This window comes from Larus michahellis, chromosome 6 (assembly GCF_964199755.1).
Source record: "Larus michahellis chromosome 6, bLarMic1.1, whole genome shotgun sequence".
Classification (NCBI taxonomy): Eukaryota; Metazoa; Chordata; class Aves; order Charadriiformes; family Laridae; genus Larus; species Larus michahellis.
In genome coordinates this window covers 68,332,800-68,354,229 of record NC_133901.1, presented here as the reverse complement: position 1 = coordinate 68,354,229, position 21,430 = coordinate 68,332,800, and the positions used below count along the sequence as shown (strand labels likewise).

Below are 21,430 nucleotides of genomic sequence, written 5' to 3'. Positions count from 1 at the left end.
GTAATGAAATGACAATTTGAATGTTGATGAATTTTCCAGACTTGTAATGCTTGGTTGTGGATAATTTAAAACTACTGAAGATACAGTTCTTCCTGGTAAATTAATAATACATATTCTTACATTTAACTCAGCTTTTAACTTCGTTGGTTTTTGTATAAACACCACCTCCTGTCATGATTAACTAGTTTAGAGTCTATTCCACTTCAAAGTACACCTTTATTACTTTATTTGCCAAAGCACAGATCCCTGCTTAGTGAATAATCTATACATTTGTGTGGAAACATACAGCATATTTGAGATGCTCCATCAAGTACAGCATCCCTTTGTCTCTAATTTTCAACTCCTTAGATGTTAGGGCTTAAAGGCAGATAAAAGATTCATTACCATCAGGTTCATCACTACATTTCCACTCCTTAATAAAGGCGAAAGTTCCAGGACTTTCCTGCTCAACTTTTTGAAGGCAGATAACTTGTTTAAACCACGAGGTAAAAAGTCACGCCTCGGACGCCTGTGAGCGGCCCTTTCGGGGATTTATTCGAAATTACTTGGGCGCAATTTATTTTTGGAGCGAGCCAAAGACAACTACCTGCGAGGCCCGACGCCGCCGGGCTGCCGCATTCCCGCCGCGTTACGAGATCGCCGTTCCCTCAGAGAGGGGGGAGAAGGCCGCCGTCCCCCTCAGAGGAGAGGGGTCCGCCGTTCCCTCGGAGAGAGGAGGCCGCCGTTCCCCTCAGACGGGGGGGGGCGGCCGCCGTCCCTCTCAGAGAAGGAAGGGAGTCCACCGTTCCCTCAGAGAGGAGGGGGGGAGGCCACCGTTCCCCTCAGAGAGTGGGGGGGAGGCTGCTGTTCCCCTCGGCTGGGGGGACACCACCGTTCCCCTCGGAGAGGGAGCCGCAGTTCCCCGTGCCGCCTCCCTGAAGGAGCAGCGACACCGCCAGCCCGAGCAGGCCACTGACGCCGCACAGCGTAAAGCCCTCGGCCTCCCGCCGGCTCACGCACCGCGGGCTATGCTCATCTTCCACCGACCTCCCGGAGCGGGCTGTGGCGCCGCTGGCCCCTCCCACCGCCTTCGCCCCGCCCCGTCCCCGCGGGTTTGGCCCTTGCCGGCCGCCATCGCGACCGGTAACAGCGTCTCCGCGGCCTTGGCGCCTTCCGCGGGGCCAGGCTGCCCGGGCGGCGGCCTCCCGTGCCTTTTTCGCGGTGGCTGGTGAAGGCTCGGGGTGCCGACCAGCGATGTCGGAGGCGAGTGGGAGCGATGATTTCTCCTCCTCCTCCTCGCAGAGCTCGGGCGCGGGCCGCCTCTCGCTACCGTCCACCTCCCGTAACGGCGCCGTGCCCCAGCACAAGCAGCAGCGGCCGTCGAGCCGCCCGGCGGCCCCCGAGGAGGATGGAGAGGAGCCGGAGGCGGCGGGGGAGAGCCCTAGGCGGCTGGAGAGCGCCGAGGTTGCCGGCGATGAGCGGAACAGGAGGATGATCCGGAACCAGTACCGGGAGCTCATCTACAGTGTGCAGCGTAAGCCCGGGGTGCGGCTCCCCCCGGGGGCGGCCCGGAGCGGGCTGTGGGCCGCCGGCCTGTCCCCGGGGCCGGACGCGGCTCTGCCCCGGCCTCTTTGTCGAGGGGAAACGTGGGCTGCGAGGGGGTGCCGGGGCAGTCCCTGGGAGTGCCAGGCTGGTAACCTGCCCTTGGTGTTTGAGGAGCTCTTCAGGTTTCCGTGGGAGCTCCGAGTTCCTTGGCCTGCTGAAAGTTTGGGCCTGGAGTTAGGTGGAAATTTGCCTCCCTGGAAGCATTTGCACGCCCAGGGATAGCAAGGTTATAAGGGCCTACGGGAAAGCTGGGGAGGGACTCTTTTATCAGGGAGTAGAGCACTAGGACGAGGGGTAACGGTTTAAAACTGAAAGAGGGGAGTTTTAGATTAGCTATTAAGAAGAAATTCTTTGCTGTGAGGGTGGTGAGCCCCTGGCCCAGGTTGCCCAGAGCAGCTGTGGCTGCCCCATCCCTGGAGGGGTTCAAGGCCAGGCTGGACGGGGCTTGGAGCAACCTGATCTAGTGGGAGGTGTCCCTGCCCAGGGCAGGGGGTGGAACCAGATGATCTTTAAGGTCCCTTCCAACCCAAACCAGCCTATGATTTACCCACACTTAATATGTGTGACTGCATCGATGCAGGAGAACCATCAGCTTTAGACCTGGAGATATACTGATAGCCTTTAATTTTGCGTTCATGGTGTTGGAGCTTTAATTTGAAACTGTTGGAACCAGTACCTGCCTGGACCAGGAAGTTATTCTTAGGCTTTTCAGAAAGTGCTATGCGATTTTTTTTTATTTTTTTTTTTTTCTTTAGCATCTCTCTAGATAGGTGTGTCAGTACTTCTCCTGTGTATGTTTGGAATGTGCTGTTTTTCTCATGAAAGCATAACAGTGGTTGTTTGAGTAAGCACTGCAAAATTTAGCAACATGTGGTGTTGGTTGTTTTCTGTGTGCTTGCTAAATTTGTGGGGTTGTTTTACAAGACAATACAACACAGCTTATGGATGATCCAGTCTGTGATTATGCAGAAAAGCAACAGTGGTATGTCAATGCACTGAATATGGTGTATGTCCTTAAAAGCAGTGCTGTGAGTAGCTGTTTAGAATTGAACATCTGAAAGCCTCATTTAATCGTATGTATACTGTTATGTGTAAGTCACTGTGTTTGATTCAGAAATCACCAAGCATACGTTTTTGGTGGTTTAAGTGTTTCTTTCATGAAAGTCCTAAATAACTTACAGATAAGACAAATAAAATACAGAAAACTATAATATACGGTAGCTGTTTTGACACAGATATAGAAATTTTACTGGAACCCAGAGAAATCTTGGATCTGCTAACATAAATTCAGCCATATAAATCTTACTCAGTTGAAGCAAAATGAAAATTGCTTCTTCAAACTGAGTTAATGCATAAACATTAATAAAAATGGAGCCTACATAATCTTGCAATTCATGCGTTATAACTATATTTTTTATTTTTGTGTGTATGATGAGCTATGAACCAGCCAGTTTTGATTTAAGGTTTAAGTATGTATTTATTGATGCTTCTCTATTTAAGTAATTTAGGATTTCATTTGTGTCCCTTCCCCACAGAAAATCGTGAGGATATGCTGAGTTCAAAAAGCAACAGACTGACAGAAGCTTTGGAAGAGGCCAATAAACTGTTTAGTGGAGGTAAGACAAATTCTGTGGTCCTTATGAGAGGTGTTTGCTTGACAGTTGGCCAAGTGTGGGGCAATGATACCTTATAAAGAGGGCAAGAGAATGAAGTTGAGGTACAAGTACTTTATCAGAATTCTTAAAGTACAACTTGAAGTAGATATCGTTAGTTGAAGAGAAATGGTTTGAATAAGTTGATGTGATAAAATAAACATCATTACTTTAGTGTTTATTTGCACTTAGAAAGACTGCTTGCTTTATCTTGACTTTGTAGAACAATATATGTAAGTAGTACATATAAAAGATATCAGTGTAGAGGGCTTCATTTCACTTGGAGAGATGCAAAGCATGTCAATGAAAAATGCATTTTCTTTAAGATAATGTGTTATTTTTCCATGCTTGCCTTTGTCAATGTCATCGTCTTCTTTTCTCTCCTTCTTTTTTAAAAATGCAAATATTATTATAAGGATTTTTTAAGTAAGTATGTTAGAGGTCAGTACAATAAAATGATTTGCAAAGCTCTACACCCAGGAAAGTCTGTATGCTAAATTTTATTATTGTATTTTGGACAATTACATATTACTAACATAAATGCTTTTCTGTAACAGTTTCCTGTGCACGAGAAGCTGCATTGGATGCCCAATTTCTTGTCTTAGCATCAAATCTAGGAAAAGAGAAGGCCAATGAGTTGCACTCTGAGATGACAGCATTTGATTCACTAGTGTTTGCAGAAGACTTGGTAAGTTCCAGACTCTGAATTTGCCAACAATTTTGCTAGAGGTTTGCTCTGTTTGTTACAGAATCATAAAATAAAAGCCTCAGACTGTGAGGCAGTACGTGACAGCTCTCATGGATTTTAACATTCTTCCTATGAGTTCCTTTGATTAACTTTCTGGTTAGTGTTGTTAATTGTTTTAGGCTATGTATTAAGCGTTTGCAATATGCATAGGGGGAAAAACTACCTTAAAATGCAGACATGCCCCTCCATTGTTGCATTGCAGCTGCTTTATCACAGTTCAGTCAGTTCATGCTCTTCAGGTAGTCTTGTGCACTGTTTTATACCCACTCTTTTGTAGTTTCCCAGTAGCGAAGTAGTTTCTTTATCCTGTCTGCTCCTTTATATGGTTTTTGGATGCAGTTTTCAAGGCCGTGTGTCACTGACATGAAATGGGACTTCGGATTACTTGCACGCTTCTAGGCTAGACGTGTTTGTCTCTTTGTACTCTGACTGGGTGGAAAAGTCAGTTCAGAATAGCTTTGAAGCAGACTCCCCCCCCACCCTTGAAAGTTTTCTCTTGTGTTACGGTAAATTAATAAGGAGTCTGAGTCTTTGATCAAGAGCTCTGAAATATAAAAACCCATCAAGTTCAATTGTTTTATTGATGTTGCTCCTGTGGAAGTCTGGGTTGATGGATGCAGGGTTGGGCCAAGCCTGGGTTGGTTTTATGATGTTTGAGGAGCTAGGCTTCCTGGAAGCGTGTGCTGCTCGGAAACTGTGAGACATCTTAGCTTTATAGTACGATTTAAGTAATGCTTTGCTACTTCATACATCATTGAAATTCTGTTGGAATACAGGCATTTTTATTTACCTATAGCTCTTTTTTTCATTGCTTGCTGATGCTTCCTGAACACAAGTCTGTATGTGAGTGTTTTTCTGTTTTCATGTATCTTCAGGAAAGTCAAGGTTCTTATGCAGTGATATTAAATATTAATCTAGCAGGACAAACACCATAATACTGTATTTCAGCATTAATGTATCTACTGATCTTTCTCTAAGTGAATTTTCATTGCAACTTTCCTTCTTTTGTAGCTAACCTTCATGGGTATAAATCGCGTACAAGTAGAAGAAAATGACAGTGATTCTGAGAGCACTTCAGGTGGCTATTTACCTAGTAATGCCTGGCATAAACTGGGAGAAGAAACAGAAAAGTACTTCAGAAGAGCACCTTCTTTTCACTATATGTAAGTTTATTTAAGGAAATAGTATATACTGCAGCACAAGCTAATGGCCTTAATAGATTCTTATCTTTAATGCCCTGTGCTTGAATAGAGTTTAATCTCGGGTCACAAAGTGTCAACAAGAACTTCTTATGGTACAGTGAACTCATTGTCTCTACAATATTTTTTAATATTTCTCTCTTTGATTTTGATTTGGCTTGGCTACAAAATAGTATCACTTGTATCTAATAGACATAGTAAGGTATTATTGATTTATGTGTTTCAGACCAAAAAAAGGGTAGAAGTGATCCTCTTTGCTTTAAAAGCTGACTCTCTTTCTCTTCCTGTAGAGGCTGCAGCCAGAATCATGAATAGAGGAACCTTTTATTTTTCTTTCCCAGACAGTTATGTACGGTCAGTCTGTCAGGGTCTATATCTTTTACCTGATGATTGTATTATCATAAAGAGACCAACAGTTCTTCTTGTATGTCTGTGTTAATGGGTTGTCTTTTAGAATCTTGCTCTCTGTCTCTACCTCCAGAAGAAATCAGCTGATTACTGGCAAGTGGCCTTATATAGAATCAGCGTCATCTCTGCTGAGGCGTAGGCAGCCCATTTAGTAGGAGCCTTTTTAGCTGCTGTTAAATGATGGTTAGTCACCTGGCTTATAGACAACACTCCAATTTAAATCTCTGGTAAAGTCAGCCTACAATAGCAGGATCCAGTTCAATTAAATTACCGACGTTGGAGCTGATAGAATATTATTCAGTTGTCTGTGCTTTTGCACTCGTTCCACACCCCAGTAAGTATCACTGCAATTGTAAGAAAGTTGCTGAATATAATAATTTCATCATACAATATCTTATATTTAATGCTGGACAGCTAATTGATACGTTTCAAACTTATATTTGCACTTTGAAGCTGTAAGCTCTAAACGATAAGTATATTTTCCAATCATTTTTACAGTCTTAAAACTGACTGCAAGAAAGACTTTGTTTTCTCATTAGTTGCATTTTGACATCTTAAGTAATAATGGCTGTCTTCTGATGGAGGATGTGTGAATATTAGCAAAATGTTAATTTTAAATAATAAGGTGTAGTCCTCGGTTTAGGAAAAGAACTACTTACTTCTGACTCCATCTATTCTTATCTGAGGCCTGAAGTGTTGGGTGGTTTTTTTCATGGTCAGTCTATGACTTCTGAAATTGAGCAGTTGCAACTCACCCAAGATCGGAAAAAATATGTGCTGCAGAATTTCTGGGTACCTGCTGAACTAACTTGAATTGAGTCTCAATTCACACTCTCTCCTTTAGGCATCTAACTTGGTGGAGATTCAAGGCAATCAAAGTTAGGAGCCTAAGTTCCTTATATAGTCAATGGAGAGAGGTAAGCACTTCAAGAAAGTGCCTAAATCTAGCACGTACGTTACACTCACATTGTTTAATGAGAAACTTTGGATCTCAGTGTACTGAATGTTCTCTTGATTGATTATATTTTAACAATTTGTGGCTTTTTTGTTAAAAAAAAAAAAGCTTACTGCAAACTTGAACTTACAGAGACTGAACAATAGATGAGAAAGAGATAAATATTGTATGGAGAGAGTTTTCAGGCAAAAAAGTTTGTAATAAATTCAAATGGGGATATTTGAGGATATGAACCATAAACTCTGTTTCATTTCTTAACTACTTTTAAGAGAAGTAGATTTAATGTTTTCAGTTAAAAAAAAAAAAAGTTAGAATAATTGCATCAAATTTTATACATCTATTGATAATTCTTGTATGAGGCTGTGTTGTGGTTTATCCCTAGCCAGCAGCCAGGACCACGCAGCTGCCTGTGCAGTTCTCCCCCTGCCCCAGCAAGGCAGGGAGAAGAGGGAGAAAAGGAGGGGAAAGGATAAAAAAACGCATGGGTTCAGACAAAGGCAGTTTAGAATCATAGAATCATAGAATTGTTGAGGTTGGAAGGGACCTTTAAGATCATCGAGTCCAACCTTTAGCCTACCCTGACAAGAGCCACTTCTAAACCGTGTCCCTCAGTGCCCCATCTACCCTTTTTTTTAAACACCTCCAGAGATGGTGAATCCACCACCTCCCTGGGCAGCCTATTCCAATGTTTAATAACCCTTTCAGTGAAAAAATGTCTCCTAATATCTAATCTAAACCTCCCCTGACCTCACTTGAACCCGTTTCCCCTCGTCCTATCACTTGTCACCAGGGAGAAGAGGTCAGCCCCCATCTCTCTCCAACCTCCTTTCAGGTAGTTGTAGAGGGTGATAAGGTCTCCCCTCAGCCTCCTCTTCTCCAGGCTAAATAACGCCAGCTCCCTCAGTCGTTCCTCATAAGGTTTGTCCCCCAGGCCCCTCACCAGCTTTGTAGCCCTTCTCTGGACACCCTCCAACACCTCAATGTCCCTCTTGTAGCGAGGGGCCCAAAACTGAACGCAGTATTCGAGGTGGGGCCTCACCAGTGCCGAGTACAGGGGGATGATCACTTCCCTAGTCCGGCTCACCACACTATTCCTGATACAGGCTAGGATGCTGTTGGCCTTCTTGGCCACCTGGGCACACTGCTGGCTCATATTCAGCCGGCTGTCAACCAACGCCCCCAGGTCCTTTTCTGTAGGGCTGCTTTCGAGCCACTCTGCCCCAATCCTGTAGCGCTGCATGGGGTTGTTGTGACCCAAGTGCAGGACCCGGCGCTTGGCCTTGTTGAACCTCATACCATTGGTCTCAGCCCATCGGTCCAGCCTGTCCAGATCCCTCTGCAGAGCCAACCTACCCTCAAGCAGATCAACACGCCCGCCCAGCTTAGTGTCATCTGCGAACTTACTGAGGGTGCATTCGATCCCTTCATCCAGATCATTGATAAAGATATTAAAGAGAACCGGCCCCAGCACCGAACCCTGGGGGACACCGCTTGTGACTGGACACCAACTGGATTGAACTCCATTTACCGCCACTCTCTGGGCACGGCCATCCAGCCAGTTTTTTACCCAGCGAAGAGTACACCTGTCCAGGCCGTGAGCAGCCAGTTTCTCCAGGAGAATGCTGTGGGAAACAGTGTCAAAAGCTTTGCAAAAATCCAAGTAGATAACATCCACAGCTTTTCCCTCATCCACTAAGTGGGTCACCTTATCATAGAAGGATATTAGGTTTGATAGGCATGACCTGCCCTTCACAAACCCATGCTGACTGGGCCTGATCACCCTGTTCTCCTGCATGTGCCGTGTAATGGCACTGAGGAGGATCTGTTCCATGACCTTCCCAGGCACCGACGTCAGACTGACTGGCCTGACTGGTTTAATAGAATGATAACAGAAAAGGAAAAATAACAATAATAATAAAGGTAAAATAATAATAAAGGTAAAATAATAATAAAGGTAAAATAATAATAAAGGTAAAATAATAATAAAGGTAAAAGAATATACAAGACACAAGTCACTCTCACCAGCCGGTGAACTGTCAGCATCCCGAGGAGTGATCCCAAGTACCCCCTGCCCCTGGCTGACCCCATGTATATACTGAGCATGACGCCATGCTACAGAATAGTCCATTGGCCATTCCATCGTTCTGTCTATGGGAAGCTGAAAGAATTCCTTGAAAAATATAAACATCACCTGGCAACAACTAACCTGATATGCATTATTGATACTCCTTTCATACCAAATCTGAAACACAGCAATCGCTAGGAAAAAAAAAAAAAAAAAATTAACTTCATCCCAGCTGAAACCAGGACAGGCTGCCAACGTATATTGGGAGTAACTTGTGGGGATGGCTGTTTACAGAAGTCTCTAAATGTGACGAGTCTCTATTTTTAGGTATCAGTCGTTACTTTGCACTTTTATCAGCAGATCAACTGCTCAGTACATAGATTTCTTAGCATACAATGTAAAATATATTACCATATATATGTTCTGTTTATTTTGGTTAGGTTGGGATCTTTCAAGTCTGATCCTCCTGTACCAAGACAACGGATTGAGAGGCAGAAGAAAGCTAGAGGAGGAGAAGAAAAACGAGCAATGCCTGCTCAGGTCTGTGAAGTGTTATCTTTATTAACGATTTGTTATGGCATAGTTACTACAAGTCAATTTTAAATCTTTCTGTTTGTGTTGTTTAGGGTTTTGTAGCTACAAAGTGTGTAGTACTAAAGGATACAGACTTAATTATTGGGCTTCTTGATTTGTTTTGTGTGGACTGCCATGTTTCACCGAGTGGAAGGAAAAAGTATTTTCAGACTGATTTCAAGTTCAGAAATAGGACTTAGACTTATTTTTTCAATTTCAAATTAGCTTATTTGCTCTGTTGCTTGTTGCTTTGGAAGGAAACAAAAAAGAAACTTCTTTACATTAGTGTGTTTTCAACTTCTATTTAAAAAGTGTCTAACAGTGTGTGGCATTTGCACAGAAATGTGGTTAACACTACCAAACTAATTGGCTCACTTAACCACTGTTTTCCCTGCTTTCCATTTCCCAATTCTTTCTGTCTTGCTCTGTCAGAAAGGCAAAAATCTGAGAATACTTAGAGACGCTTACATTTCAAACTTTGAAAAAAAAAAAAAATAAAATAAACCATGTTGTTATGGGAAACCTCTGACTGATAACGCCAATGCATAGAGGCAAAATGTTGAGTATGTCATTTTAAATACAGCCTACTTCATAATAATCCAAATAGTGATAGAGATTATTCTGATACAGTTTGTGCTTGGAAGAAGAGGAGCTGGAGGGTTTGAGAGAGTTGCTTCCAGAAGTGAGTGACTGCTGTTTGTGGTTTTACCTGGTACCAGGTAAACACTGATGGTCAGCATACATGTTAATCTGTGTTTGGTAAATATTATGTGTGAAACTTTCTGTAGCTTGCTTTATTGCAAGGTGCTCAAAGGAACAGTGGGGTTTAACAGGAACAGCAAACAGGTTACTGAAGACTGTACTTGGAAAGTGAATTTGGTACTCTGCTCGTCACCATACTGGGAGGATGATTTGAAGTACCCTGCTTTACAGATAATGAACAAATCTGTAAAATCACAATAATTGTGTCCTTTGACGATATCAAACTTGATGCCATGACGTTTCTTACATGTAAACTTAGGTGCCTTTTCTGAAAAAAAGTTAAAGATCTTAATGAACTGCCCTTCTACGCTTAAAATAAGCTTCTTCAGTAAACTCACAGACTGTGCACCTGGGTAACCCGGTTCCACAGAACTATTGGAAAGTAAGAGTAGACCTATAAACAGGCTCAAAACATACAGTTTGATATTGGTATTGGCCTTTCAGTTTGATATTGTAAACTGGGAATTAATTCCTAAAGCACTTCGTAAGTTGTCTCACGTTTGCATAAGTGTATCTGTAACACTGCATGTGTAGTAGACAGTAAAATTTATGTTATGTTCCTAAAAGGCCCTTTTCATATTCTTGTCTTACAACAGAGGTTATTTGAGGTGAAACTATGTTTCTTTTTTCCAGTTAAAAAAAATGGAGGAGTCTCATCAGGAAGCTACAGAAAAAGAAGTAGAAAGGATCTTGGGATTATTGCAAACTCATTTTAAAAATGATCGTAAGTATGATTCAATTAAGATTTAAAGCAGTAATTTGTTAAAATTAATACTCTTAATCCTCTACAGTTAAGAGGGGTTAAACTATAGAAACAAAATGAGGTGGAGTTTGCAAGTAGAAATCTTTATGTTGAAAACCATATACTATGTATTTTTTTGACGCTAATCAGTTGCTGTTTGATTGCAAAATAAATTTAAATCCTACCCGCTCCCTCTTACTAAAGCATGCCGTATTTTAGAAGGAATCAAATAGTCACTGTGTATGTGTGTGGCAAAAGATGGGAAGAAAACAATATTCTCTAGAAACTGTTTCTTTCTGCAGGCAGCTTAGGGTTCAGCATTGTAACTAAATTGACAAACATTCACTTAGCTTTCAAAAGCTGACTTTCTTACGTTTGTGTTTACAGATATTAGCTCTGTGTATACCACCTGTTTGGTTTTGTTTGTGTGTTTTTTTGTTTTTTTTTTAATAAACCCATTTTTTCGTCTCTAGCTGATACACCTATTTCCTTCTTTGATCTTGTGATTGATCCAAACTCTTTTGCACGCACTGTGGAAAACATCTTTCACGTGTCCTTCATTATAAGGGTAAGGCATGACATGTTCTTGAAGTCTTATTTTAGATCTTGGAATTACCTAGAAATATTGATTTGTTGTTTTTATGGCTTTAATATTGACCGATCAGGATTTAAATATTAGGAATCTTAATTGGTTTTATACAAACAGTCTATGATATTTTGGTAATTAAATAAAAAAGAAAACAGAGTTGACAGACTAATTTTTTTTTTACTGGATTTGTCCAGACAATTAACCAACAAAACAAAAGCGAAATTTTTTGCTGTCAAAATACTTTTCAAAAACAGATTCTACCTCACATTATTTTAGATCATAGAGGAGTAGTCGTATAGAAGAGTTATTGAGGTTGTAGGGCAGTGTTTCGTGTTCTGTTGAATCTGTAGATTTGAATTTCAAACTATACTTTGTCTGATGAATAAAACGAATTTCGGAAAAGGGAAAAACTTACAAACATTTTGACTAAATTCAGGTTTATCGTGAATGCTGATGTGATTATGAAGGGTTAACTAAAGTATATTTAGTGAATAATAATGATTTTTAACAACTCAACTTTTTAATAATCAAGCAGTTACCAACTGTCCTATATCAGCCACATTCTTTATGAATAAGTGCTATATTTAAATAATTTTTCCTATTTAGTATGCCAATTAAGATTCTTTATCAATATGTGTACCTGTTTATGTAATATAGTAATTAAAAATATGAAATCTCAGTGCATTATCCTAATTAGATAGTTCTAATTTCTGAAACTTTAAATCCTACTGTTTTTTAGGATGGTTTTGCCAAATTGAAGCTGGATGACGATAAATTGCCAATAATAGGTAAAATCTAGCTTTAAAATACTATAATAATTTTTGTTAGAACATCGAAAAGTAGCTGTATCTTATGTGTTTGCAAAGTTTTACGCATATTTTTAGCTGCAAGAGTAGAGATTTGGGCATATGGAGTGAATGTAATTGAAGGCATGAAGAGATTTATGAGTAACTGAAAGGATTGAGTCTCTTTAAATATCAAAATATGGGAATAGGCCATTATGCTGATCAATAAAAATTAATTCAGTTAATAGAAGTAAAAGGTTATTGCTTTTCCTTTTAAGTGTTATTTTTGCTAATAAGTGTATGACCATTGTTACGCTTTGCTGAGAAAAGATATTTTTGTGTGCAAGAAGTCTCCGTCGTCTCTCTGAGTTGGGAAGTGCTGCAGCTTCAAAGGAGTTGAAAAGGCAATGCCATCCTATGTATGAGGTTTTTGGCTTTCATTCGCACAGGATATAAGACTTTGGTGGTATTTCGTAAAGGATTAAATACTTAGGTCCTTCTGGGACTCTGAGAAATGTTAGTTTCTAAATTTTTAGGAGGTAAGGTTAAAGAAATTTCTGAAGAAGCATATGGTCCTGGCTATTGATAGAGACTAGCTTAGTGGAGTATGTATAAATTGGTTTGCTTTTTTTGTGAAGCTTTTTGTGTTCCTGGAGGAAACTGATTTTCCAAGTGTAAAGACTATGAAAATACTGTATTTTGAACAGAGCCTTCAAAAGAGAATGAGGGAAAGGAGGATCACCATAGTGCTGGAGCACGGAACCAGGTTGTCATATCTCTGAGCCATCAGGAATGGAAGGTATAATAGAGAGCACTTGATACTTTTGATTATTTTTTTTTTTTCTTAAGTGTAAGAATGCATCCGAGAGCTGTGCTGTGATGTACTCTGATGAGGATAGGTGTTCCTGTATATATTATCACTACATTTAATTTTATGGATTCCAGAACAATCACAAATCTAATGAATGTTTTTAACTGCAAGAAAACTGAGAGTTGGGATAGCGATTTTATCTTTGATCCTTGAGGCCTGGTCAGTTTAAGTGCTTTTAAGTTGTGCAGTGACTCGCCTTTATTGTTTTATATGAGGACTGCGTAAGTATGGAAACTGTTTCTTCCCTTATATACGGTACTTGCTTCTAGAGGGGAAGTTCTCCATACAGTTTCCTCACTGTTTGCTGTTTGTAATAAATTTTAGACAAAAAGTAGTTTCTAGCACATACAACTCTACTTCTTTGTCCTTCACTTAGAATGTGCAGAAGAAACTTAGTAATTTGAAATAGTGCTTCAGTATGAAAAACATTATTACTTATCGCGTGGTAACTGCAATTAAATTGAAATAGCTCAGCGCTTGTAACTTACGTTCTCTTGTCATCTCTAACCAGGAGATTGTAGAAACATATGAAATAACAGAACCCATGATTAGTCCTCCTTATAGAAATGAAGATGAAATGGACATAGCTTAATTCAAGTAAGTTCAATAAATCAAACTAAATAAGGATACACTGTATCTTCCTTATGCATGTGGAAGAACTGCAGGGAAACTACCTGTGACTTACAAATGAAGAAAAACTATAAGCAGGATAACTGTATAACTTCGAACGTTTCTATATTCTTGATCCCTTCATGAAATGAAATGTCATCTAGTCTTCTATGCAGTAATTAACTGAAAAAAAACCCTGTATTTTTGTACTTAATGGTCAGTTAAGTGATATACTTGAGTTAGTTTTTGGAATCTTACCCTTGGACTGCAATGCTGTGAAGAATCATAGCTTAGTTTTTGTACTTTTGTTATTTTTTTTTTAACCTACTGACAGCTTATGAGTCAATAAAGTAGTCCGAAGAAGGACTTAGGGAAGCAGGGGAAGGGAAGACAGTCTGGTTCCCTCTAAAAGCCTTTAAAAGATAGGATTGAATTATTTTATTGTCACAGTTGTTTGGCAAGTTTCAAATCTTAATGTGTGTTGTCTTATTGTCTTCTCTTGTTTTTTCTTTTCCCCTAGGTGCCTTAAAGAAAATATTTTAAAATTGTTTCTTTCAGAGAAGATTTTATATGTATATATTGTAAAATTAAATTTATTTTTATTGGAACATCTTACACTTTATATAAGCTGTCTTGTTTATACCTGTCACAGGGTTATTATCATATACTTTCTATTTATTATGGCTGTGTTTACTACTTTATGTAAAGTTACAAACACAAGCTTTCAGAAAAAGGAAATGCTATCCCCCTTCTCTCATCCCTTGTCGGTCACCGATGGCAGCCTGCAAGTGGAATTTACATGTTTAATTACCTCTGCTGTGATAATCTTATCTCGATGCTCTTGGGTGCCGCAGAGCAAATTTGATAATGTCTTTCTGTTCTTACTCTTCTGGAAATCAAGGTTGAACTTGTGGAAATTTGATCTCAATTACAGATAAATTCCTCCTTCCTTTTTTCCTAAAAAAGGAAGTACCACGTGTATTTGGTAGTGTAACTAGACAGGACAGCTGCCTTAGGCCATGTCAGTTTTCTCTTAAGAATAAAGAAAAGCCTAGCTCCATCTCCAGGAGCTCCCCTTGTGAGGAGCACTGTCTCTGGAGCTTTAGGATTTCGGCCTCCCTTTCCTCAGGAGGCAGGTTTCTGCTCCAGCAGCGGAGGTGATGTGCTCTCTGCGGCTAGCCCTGCTCTCGGAGCCCCTCTCTCGGGGGTGATAAAACGCGGTCAGGCCATGAGGGTATAAGGAAACACACTTTGATAATCTTTAATCTACAACGCCCAGCGCGATGCGTTGGTTCAAATCCAGCGACCGGGGGGAGCCCTGCCCGGGGCCGGGCCCGCACCGCTGAGGGCGGCGACCTCCCCCCGCTTCGGGCGGGGCCGCGGAGGCCGCCGGGCACCATGGCTGCCGCTGCCGCCGTGGTGGAGTACAAAGGCTGGAAGGAGGGCTACCGCTGCGGCTACTGCGGCTCGGAGCGGGGGAAGGTCTCCGCCGGTAAGCGGAGGGACGGGGCCACCAGGGCTTCTGGGGCGGGAGCGGGGCCGCCCTCACTAAATATGGAGGAACATTGCTGGGGCCTGCGGGGAAGCTGCCGCAGCTGCCCGGGTTAAAAATGGCGTAGCCACCGCTTCCTGTGGGGGTTGCCTGTGCTCTGCCCGTAGCAAAGATGGCGGCGGCGGCGGCGGCTGTTTCCGGGTGTCCCTGTGCGCCGTGTGGGGCAGCGGGCAGGGTGCCGTCCTGAGGCGGGCGGCGGGGCAGGGCAGGCGGGTCAGCGGGGGAGATGGCGGCGGCCGGCAGCTCCCCGAGCATCGTCGAGTACTTCGGCGGAGAGGATGGCTACCGCTGCGGCTACTGCAAGAACGAGAGCGGCAACCTCTCCCACGGTGCGGCCCCGGGGGCAGGGCGGGCTGGGAGGGGAGCGGGCTGGGCCAGGCCCGTGCTGTCGGACAAGGGGGCAACCGGGGCGGCGGGGCCGCTCCTGGCTGGTGCCGGTGGGGCTGAGGGAGGCCTGAGGGACGGGGTCGGTGTGGGTCCGGAGGCCATGGGCTCAGCGGGAAGCCGCGCCCGTTGTGCCTCTCCATAGAATCACAGAATGGTTTAGGTTGGAAGGGACCTTAAAGACCACCTAGTTCCACCCCCCTGCCCTGGGCAGGGACACCTCCCACCAGACCAGGTTGCTCCAAGCCCCGTCCAGCCTGGCCTTGAACCCCTCCAGGGATGGGGCAGCCACAGCTTCTCTGGGCAGCCTGGGCCAGGGGCTCACCACCCTCAGAGTGAAAAAGCCTTCGGTCTATGGGGAACCCATCAGGAATAGCGGGAAAGCTTTGTAAAGGATGAAATGTTTTAATTATTATAGTCATAATATATGCATCCTAACTAAGGAAGCAGTTAGCATCTTGCCCAGAGCGTTCTCCTGGCCTGGTTTAATTTCTCAGGTGCAGCTGCCCTGCCAGAGCCTCCACCTCCCGTGACAGCCCGGGCTGACCTGTAGATCAGAGCCTGTCTGCCCGGCAAGGCTCCTGGCTCTGCCCCTGCTGCCAGACAGGGTTCCTCAGGCCGGCTCAGTGGGAAGCGGGCTATATTTATATTCTTTTCCCCCGTGAAGAGGTGACAGTCCCTGAGCTTGGCTCAGCTGGGTGGCTGCCGGGGAAGTTGCTCTCTGAGGGGTCCCTGGGAGTGGTCTGTGTCAGCTTCAGTGCCTCTCAGAAAAGTCCTTCTGGCACAGTGTTTCCCACTCAGTTTAACAAAATTATGGAGCAATTTTGTGTTATTTTGATGGTGTATCTCTGGGTAAGATAGCAGGTAGAGAGGTAGACGTTTTAACTTGTACAGTCAGAGCAATATAGTTCATCGCATCCCAAGATCTGTTAGTTTTGGTTTTTTTACCCTTAATGTACATGTTGTAAGTCAGTAATTTATAAGATTTATGAGTATGCCAAGTCCTTGAAAGACACCTGTTTGAAAGTCACAATAGCTGCTCAGATTTACTTTAATATTTCTGTAGAGCTTGTTGTATTTTAATGTATTAATGCATAATTGTGATCAGTCAAGTGTGTTACTGTATTATTTATTTCAGGTATGTGGGCACATTCGATGACAGTTCAAGATTACCAGGATCTCATAGATAGAGGATGGCGAAGGTAAATTTAAAAAGAAAATATGAAGCCATGTTGTCAGTTTAGATTCTGCTTAGAATCCAGTTTTAAAATTTAGGGTGGCGAGAACAGTTAACTAGTTTCGGTAAGTAACTGAAATGGAAGTATTTGTCTAACGGTCTGTGACTTTTTGTAACATGACACTGTATAGCAGGAAAATATTTGGTTATTTTAGAAGGACAGTGTTTTAGTATAGTAGCAAACAAACAGCTGAAGAATTTGCTTCTCAACTTTTGTTACTCTTCATGTAATGTTCTGATATTATTTTAACAAAAAAGGTTAGTCTTCCATTTAGTGTGTAGTATAAGCAACAAAAAAATCAATACGTGTTTATTGTTATTTTTAGAAGTGGAAAGTATGTCTACAAACCTATCATGAATCAAACCTGTTGTCCTCAATACACAATAAGGTAAGAAGCTCAAAATATGCTACTGTAAGTTATTTGACTGCACTCAACCATTTGTGTTTACTGCTTTAAATGCAGAATATTTGAAAAGTTTATCTACTTTTAATGGTACTTTGAGTACGAAATGTATGCTGTTGGGTTTGTGCACAGGCACATCAGCAGCTCGGTGATGTTTTCCTGTAAGCAATCTGCTGAGTGTGTACCCTCGCCTTTTGCTTGGGGGTTGCAATCCAAAGGGATAGTCCAGTGATTGCTCTCTTGCTCGCTGGTTGCAGGTGACCCAATATGTCTGTATCCCACAAACACTGCTTTAGTGGCCCAAATAAGAGAGGCTGTCTGTTGAGTAGGTATGAATGATTCCAGATACGCTTTTCCAGCAGTAGTAGTTATTATGAATGCTTTATCTTAAGATGGATAAGTGAAAAATTCTAGTGTATTAGATTCCTAGGAAAGCTTTTTTTAATGCAGTGCTTGGGATCACCTTGGCATGTTTTAGTGATTATAGTGATACACGCACAAAACATGCCATAAAGAATGATATTATGCAGTAGAAAGCAACATAATTTTATTAACTCAAAAGTGTTGGTAAAATATTTGACCACTTAATGTAGGGAAACTTAAGAAATAATTAGGAAATATGTATACAGTGTAACTTTTTTAAGTGGTTCCTTAACATTTTTTTCTGAAATAATGTTTCGCAAAAGAAGTGATCATAACTTTTTCTTTTTGAGGTGCCAAGCTTTGCATTTTCAGACCTCCAAATCTCACAAGAAGGTTCTGAAGAAAATGTTGAAATTTATTTCCAAAGGAGATGTTTCAAAAGTAGTGAGTGGAGGTAAGAAATTCTTACTGTTTGAAAACCAATATTGAAGTTTGAAAGGTGGATCAGGTACCTGCTGGAGTGATCGAATGGCTAATACGCTTTGATTTTTGTATATATACGCTTTGATTTCGTTTGAAGTTATGGCTCGAGATTAATTGACTGCCCCATTTTAATGGAGAAAATAAAACTGTTCTCATAAATGAGTTGGTGCAATTCGAGGTCATAAAGGAAGCTTTCCATTTTCAGACTATGCAAACAGTCACTTTATCTGTTGGAAAACAGTCGCAAAATTGTAAATAAGTTAATTTAATGTTAATTGTGCAAAGTGTGAGCTGCGGTTATACAGAGAGAAATTAACTCCCGTATTTTTAAATTATTTACAGAAGAGCCTATGGATTCTCATATAGAAGATGTGGTCTCATGTGATTTTGCGTACAAAAGTGAATCTCATGTCAGTCAGTCTGAACTGACTCCCTTGAGTGTGGATCACGCAGAGAGGGTGGAAAATGAAGATAAGGAGACAGGAGAAACAAAAGAGGTGGATCAGCAGACGGTGGAATCGGGTTCTCTTCAGATATGTGCAGATAGAGACATGCCAGTCGCTGGAGAACCATCACATTCAGCTAAAACTGTTCATGCGCCGCCCAAGCCAGGTAGTCAAATTTCTGGTAGTAATTGGAATATACTATCATGATTTCACGTGTTGTTGAAGACCTTATTTTTATCTTGCCTAGTAATTCAATAATTGTTTCTTTTTGTGCCCTATACTCTTGCCAATTTATGCAATATGTAGTGTATAAATTGAGAGATGCTGCGTGTTACTTGTTTTCTTAGTTTTTCCTGAAAGTTCCATTGATTTTCATTATACTTATTTTTTTTTTTAATTTGGTTATTGAGAATATGCATCTACAACTGGTAGTTTTCTGTATGCTATTTAGATTGCTGTCAGATAGGTTAAGGTGGTTGAATCTCATCAGACGTTGGGACCAGTTTCCAGTTCGGGATACTTTTGTGCACAGAATAAGATGTACATTCAGCTTTCCCTTTCTTCGACGGGATGTGGTGGCTCGGGCTTTATGTCCCGTTAAGCTAAGGCTTAACCTTGTCTCTTGTGCAGCAGTGGGAAACTAGTTTAAGACACAACAAGAACGACCGAGGTGTTGTTTTTACGTTTCTTCATTTCTGCAGGTCATCTTGTTGTAATACAAATTGTGGTGTTTACACCCCATGAATACACCTGTGAATAACTTGTTTAAGGCTATATTTCTTATGCTTTCTTATGCTTTCTTAGACTATTTGCCACAGACCTAGCTGGCATTGGAAATACGTTCAGTGTATTACTGTGTTTTTATTTTGTAGGCTTAAAGGAAATTACATAGCTTTCTGCTGATGTAAAAAAAAAAAAAAAAAAAAGTATAGAGACTTCTAGTCCTCTATAAAGAATAACATTTTCTAGGTGAGCTTTTTTATCTATTTGGGGGCTTTCCTTGTTTTAGGTTTGGCTAACTTTAGATTAGAAAAGCAGTGTCACTAGAGGATGTGAAATTATGTCGTAATTTCTCCTTTTTTTTCTTGCTGTGAACTTAATATTACACGTCTGTAAGGAATGCAGTGAGTATGTACAAGGAGTAAGGCAATCTCCCTCATTTTACTTTTGATGTATTTATGCAATGTTACAGCTCCCATGTGCCAAAGCCTGAAGGTAAATGCTTCTTCATTTCTACAGTTTTGCGTGAAGTACATGGAATATTTGTGGCATTTTCAATATTATAATAGTATTTAGTATAATACTAATTTTAATAGCATGGCCACTTTTTTTCAATGTGGAAGTTATCCCTCAGTCAAGCTTTTGTATAGTAATAGTAAAGATTTCTGAAATACTGCCTTTGGGATGAATTTGAACGTGAAATCTTTACCCGAAAAAAGGATAATCTCATTGTCAGTCATGGGACCGTAATCTTTTTCATGTGATAGCTGTTATGGTACCCCTTGCTGTGGCACCAGAGCCTGGAATCTACATCTGCTTGCAGCAGTGTTATGCTTTTCACGTAGCTTGTTGTGACAGGGAAGCCCATGTGTCACAGCTGGTGGGTGATCCTCTGCATGGTGTGACTGTATCTGCTGCACGTGCAGAGGAGTTCTTGAGAGTCCCCGAAGGGGGGTGGAAATAGTGCTGGAAACTACTGCTACCAGGACGTGCCCGCAGAGTGCAGCGGGTCGCTCTATGACTTCTCTCTTGCTCTGGCTATATTCCTGTGGGACATGGGTGATTTCTGGTAGGAAGATGGTACGGGGTGGATGGATTAGTGCCAGCATAATTCATTTGACCAACAGCTTGCACTGGAAAAGGTAGCAGAGTTCTGACAGGCTCTGTGTGGCTCAGAGGCTGCAGATGAGACAGCCTGGTCTTACAGATCATCTTTCCAGTTTTGCATAGCATCTACAGTGGCCCGTTCAGAAAAATAAAGGGTATTTTCTGAATTGTGGTTAGCCAGTACATGGCAACTAATATTAATTAAAATCCTAGTGGAGACTGGATGCTTCAGAGTCTCTGCGTGTGTTGGGACGTCATACTAATGCCTAATTTTGCTCACATGTTGTGCCAGTATTATGAGAACTTCAAGTTACTTTTTCCTTCACAAAGATTTTTGTCTCCTTCTATGAGTTGGCTAATTTCAAGTAAAATAATGTTGCTTTGTCCTTAAGGAACACTCATTCCCATTGGTTCACGTTTTCACCAGTTTAACAAGGAATTTTGCATCTGAACAAAAAAGGAAAGTTTTCAGAAATGCGTGATCAGAAAACTAGTAGTGCTGCATAGAAGCAGTACTGTTACACCTTCCTGGAAAACTTCTCCAGAATTTTTAAGACTGTATTTTATATTTTGATTTTATAAAATGCAGTCAAAACTTTTATAGCCGTCATATAGTTTATATAACTTTTATTTGTTGTGCAGATTTTCAAAACCCTCTTGTTTTTTAAATTATTAATGGAAAACTTTGAGTTATGTAAACATTTTGAAAGCAAACTAAGTGGCTATTGACAGCAGATGGCAGTTTTGGGTAAAGATTATGAGTGTAAACCTGCTGTTGTTTTGAAAAAGTGAGGTATGGTCTTCAGTTATGTTAAGAATAACATTGGGTAAAACTTTAAACACTAGAAATGCAGATAACGAAAGCTTGAAACGTTGTTTGTACTCTGTTTTAGAAAAAGAGGCTTTACTTTTAGAGAGGAAAAATATTCATTAGTGTGCTTCTTTGTTTCTGGAGGCTTTAAATGAAATATAAAAGTGAATAATAAAGGCATCAGAAAGCTAATTTAATTAATCTCTCTTTTTTTTTTTTTTTTTTCAAGATAGGTTGTGTCACAGGTCAAATTTAGTTTAAAATTTTCCAGATAGAAAGATGTTTAGTTTTCATCTTGGAAAATGTAGACTTGTTCCATAATAAGATTGTTTAATTGCGTTTTTATGCCTTTATAAACAAAACAGGTCATTGCCCTGTAGG

At 41.2% G+C, this 21,430-nt stretch overlaps 2 protein-coding genes across 14 annotated transcripts in view; both read left to right on the top strand.

The window, feature by feature from the left end:
* Positions 1-1,101: 1,101 nt before the first annotated feature.
* Positions 1,102-14,157, top strand: NSMCE4A (NSE4A component of SMC5/6 complex). The gene is made up of 11 exons (XM_074590268.1): positions 1,102-1,513; positions 3,120-3,200; positions 3,794-3,924; positions 4,996-5,147; positions 9,052-9,151; positions 10,580-10,670; positions 11,162-11,256; positions 12,017-12,065; positions 12,770-12,861; positions 13,445-13,530; positions 14,063-14,157. The coding sequence occupies exons 1-10, from the start codon at positions 1,234-1,236 to the stop codon at positions 13,523-13,525; spliced, it is 1,152 nt and encodes a 383-aa protein (XP_074446369.1). The 5' UTR covers positions 1,102-1,233; the 3' UTR covers positions 13,526-13,530; positions 14,063-14,157.
* Positions 14,158-14,773: 616 nt separating this feature from the next.
* The window catches only part of ATE1 (arginyltransferase 1), an 84,484-nt gene continuing 77,827 nt past the window's right edge, over positions 14,774-21,430 (top strand). For 3 of the 13 annotated variants that reach the window (XM_074590567.1, XM_074590562.1, XM_074590568.1), the window contains exons 1-5: positions 15,196-15,423; positions 16,617-16,680; positions 17,042-17,104; positions 17,833-17,936; positions 18,308-18,577. In XM_074590567.1, coding sequence (XP_074446668.1) covers positions 15,321-15,423; positions 16,617-16,680; positions 17,042-17,104; positions 17,833-17,936; positions 18,308-18,577 — 604 coding nt within the window. In that variant the 5' untranslated portion in view covers positions 15,196-15,320. Of the gene's footprint in view, positions 15,035-15,143; positions 15,424-16,616; positions 16,681-17,041; positions 17,105-17,832; positions 17,937-18,307; positions 18,578-21,430 lie in introns of those variants that run through there. The other 10 variants (XM_074590565.1, XM_074590561.1, XM_074590564.1 and 7 more) reach the window with 8 other exon arrangements.

What these genes read in the sequence shown, in the direction of transcription:
- NSMCE4A (XM_074590268.1), top strand. Translation starts at nt 1,234, where the DNA reads ATGTCGGAGGCGAGTGGGAGCGATGATTTCTCCTCCTCCTCCTCGCAG. An exon ending in ACGTGTCCTTCATTATAAGG is followed by an intron (nt 11,257 to 12,016) that starts GTAAGGCATGAC and finishes ACTGTTTTTTAG; the next exon opens with GATGGTTTTGCCAAATTGAA. An exon ending in CGATAAATTGCCAATAATAG is followed by an intron (nt 12,066 to 12,769) that starts GTAAAATCTAGC and finishes TATTTTGAACAG; the next exon opens with AGCCTTCAAAAGAGAATGAG.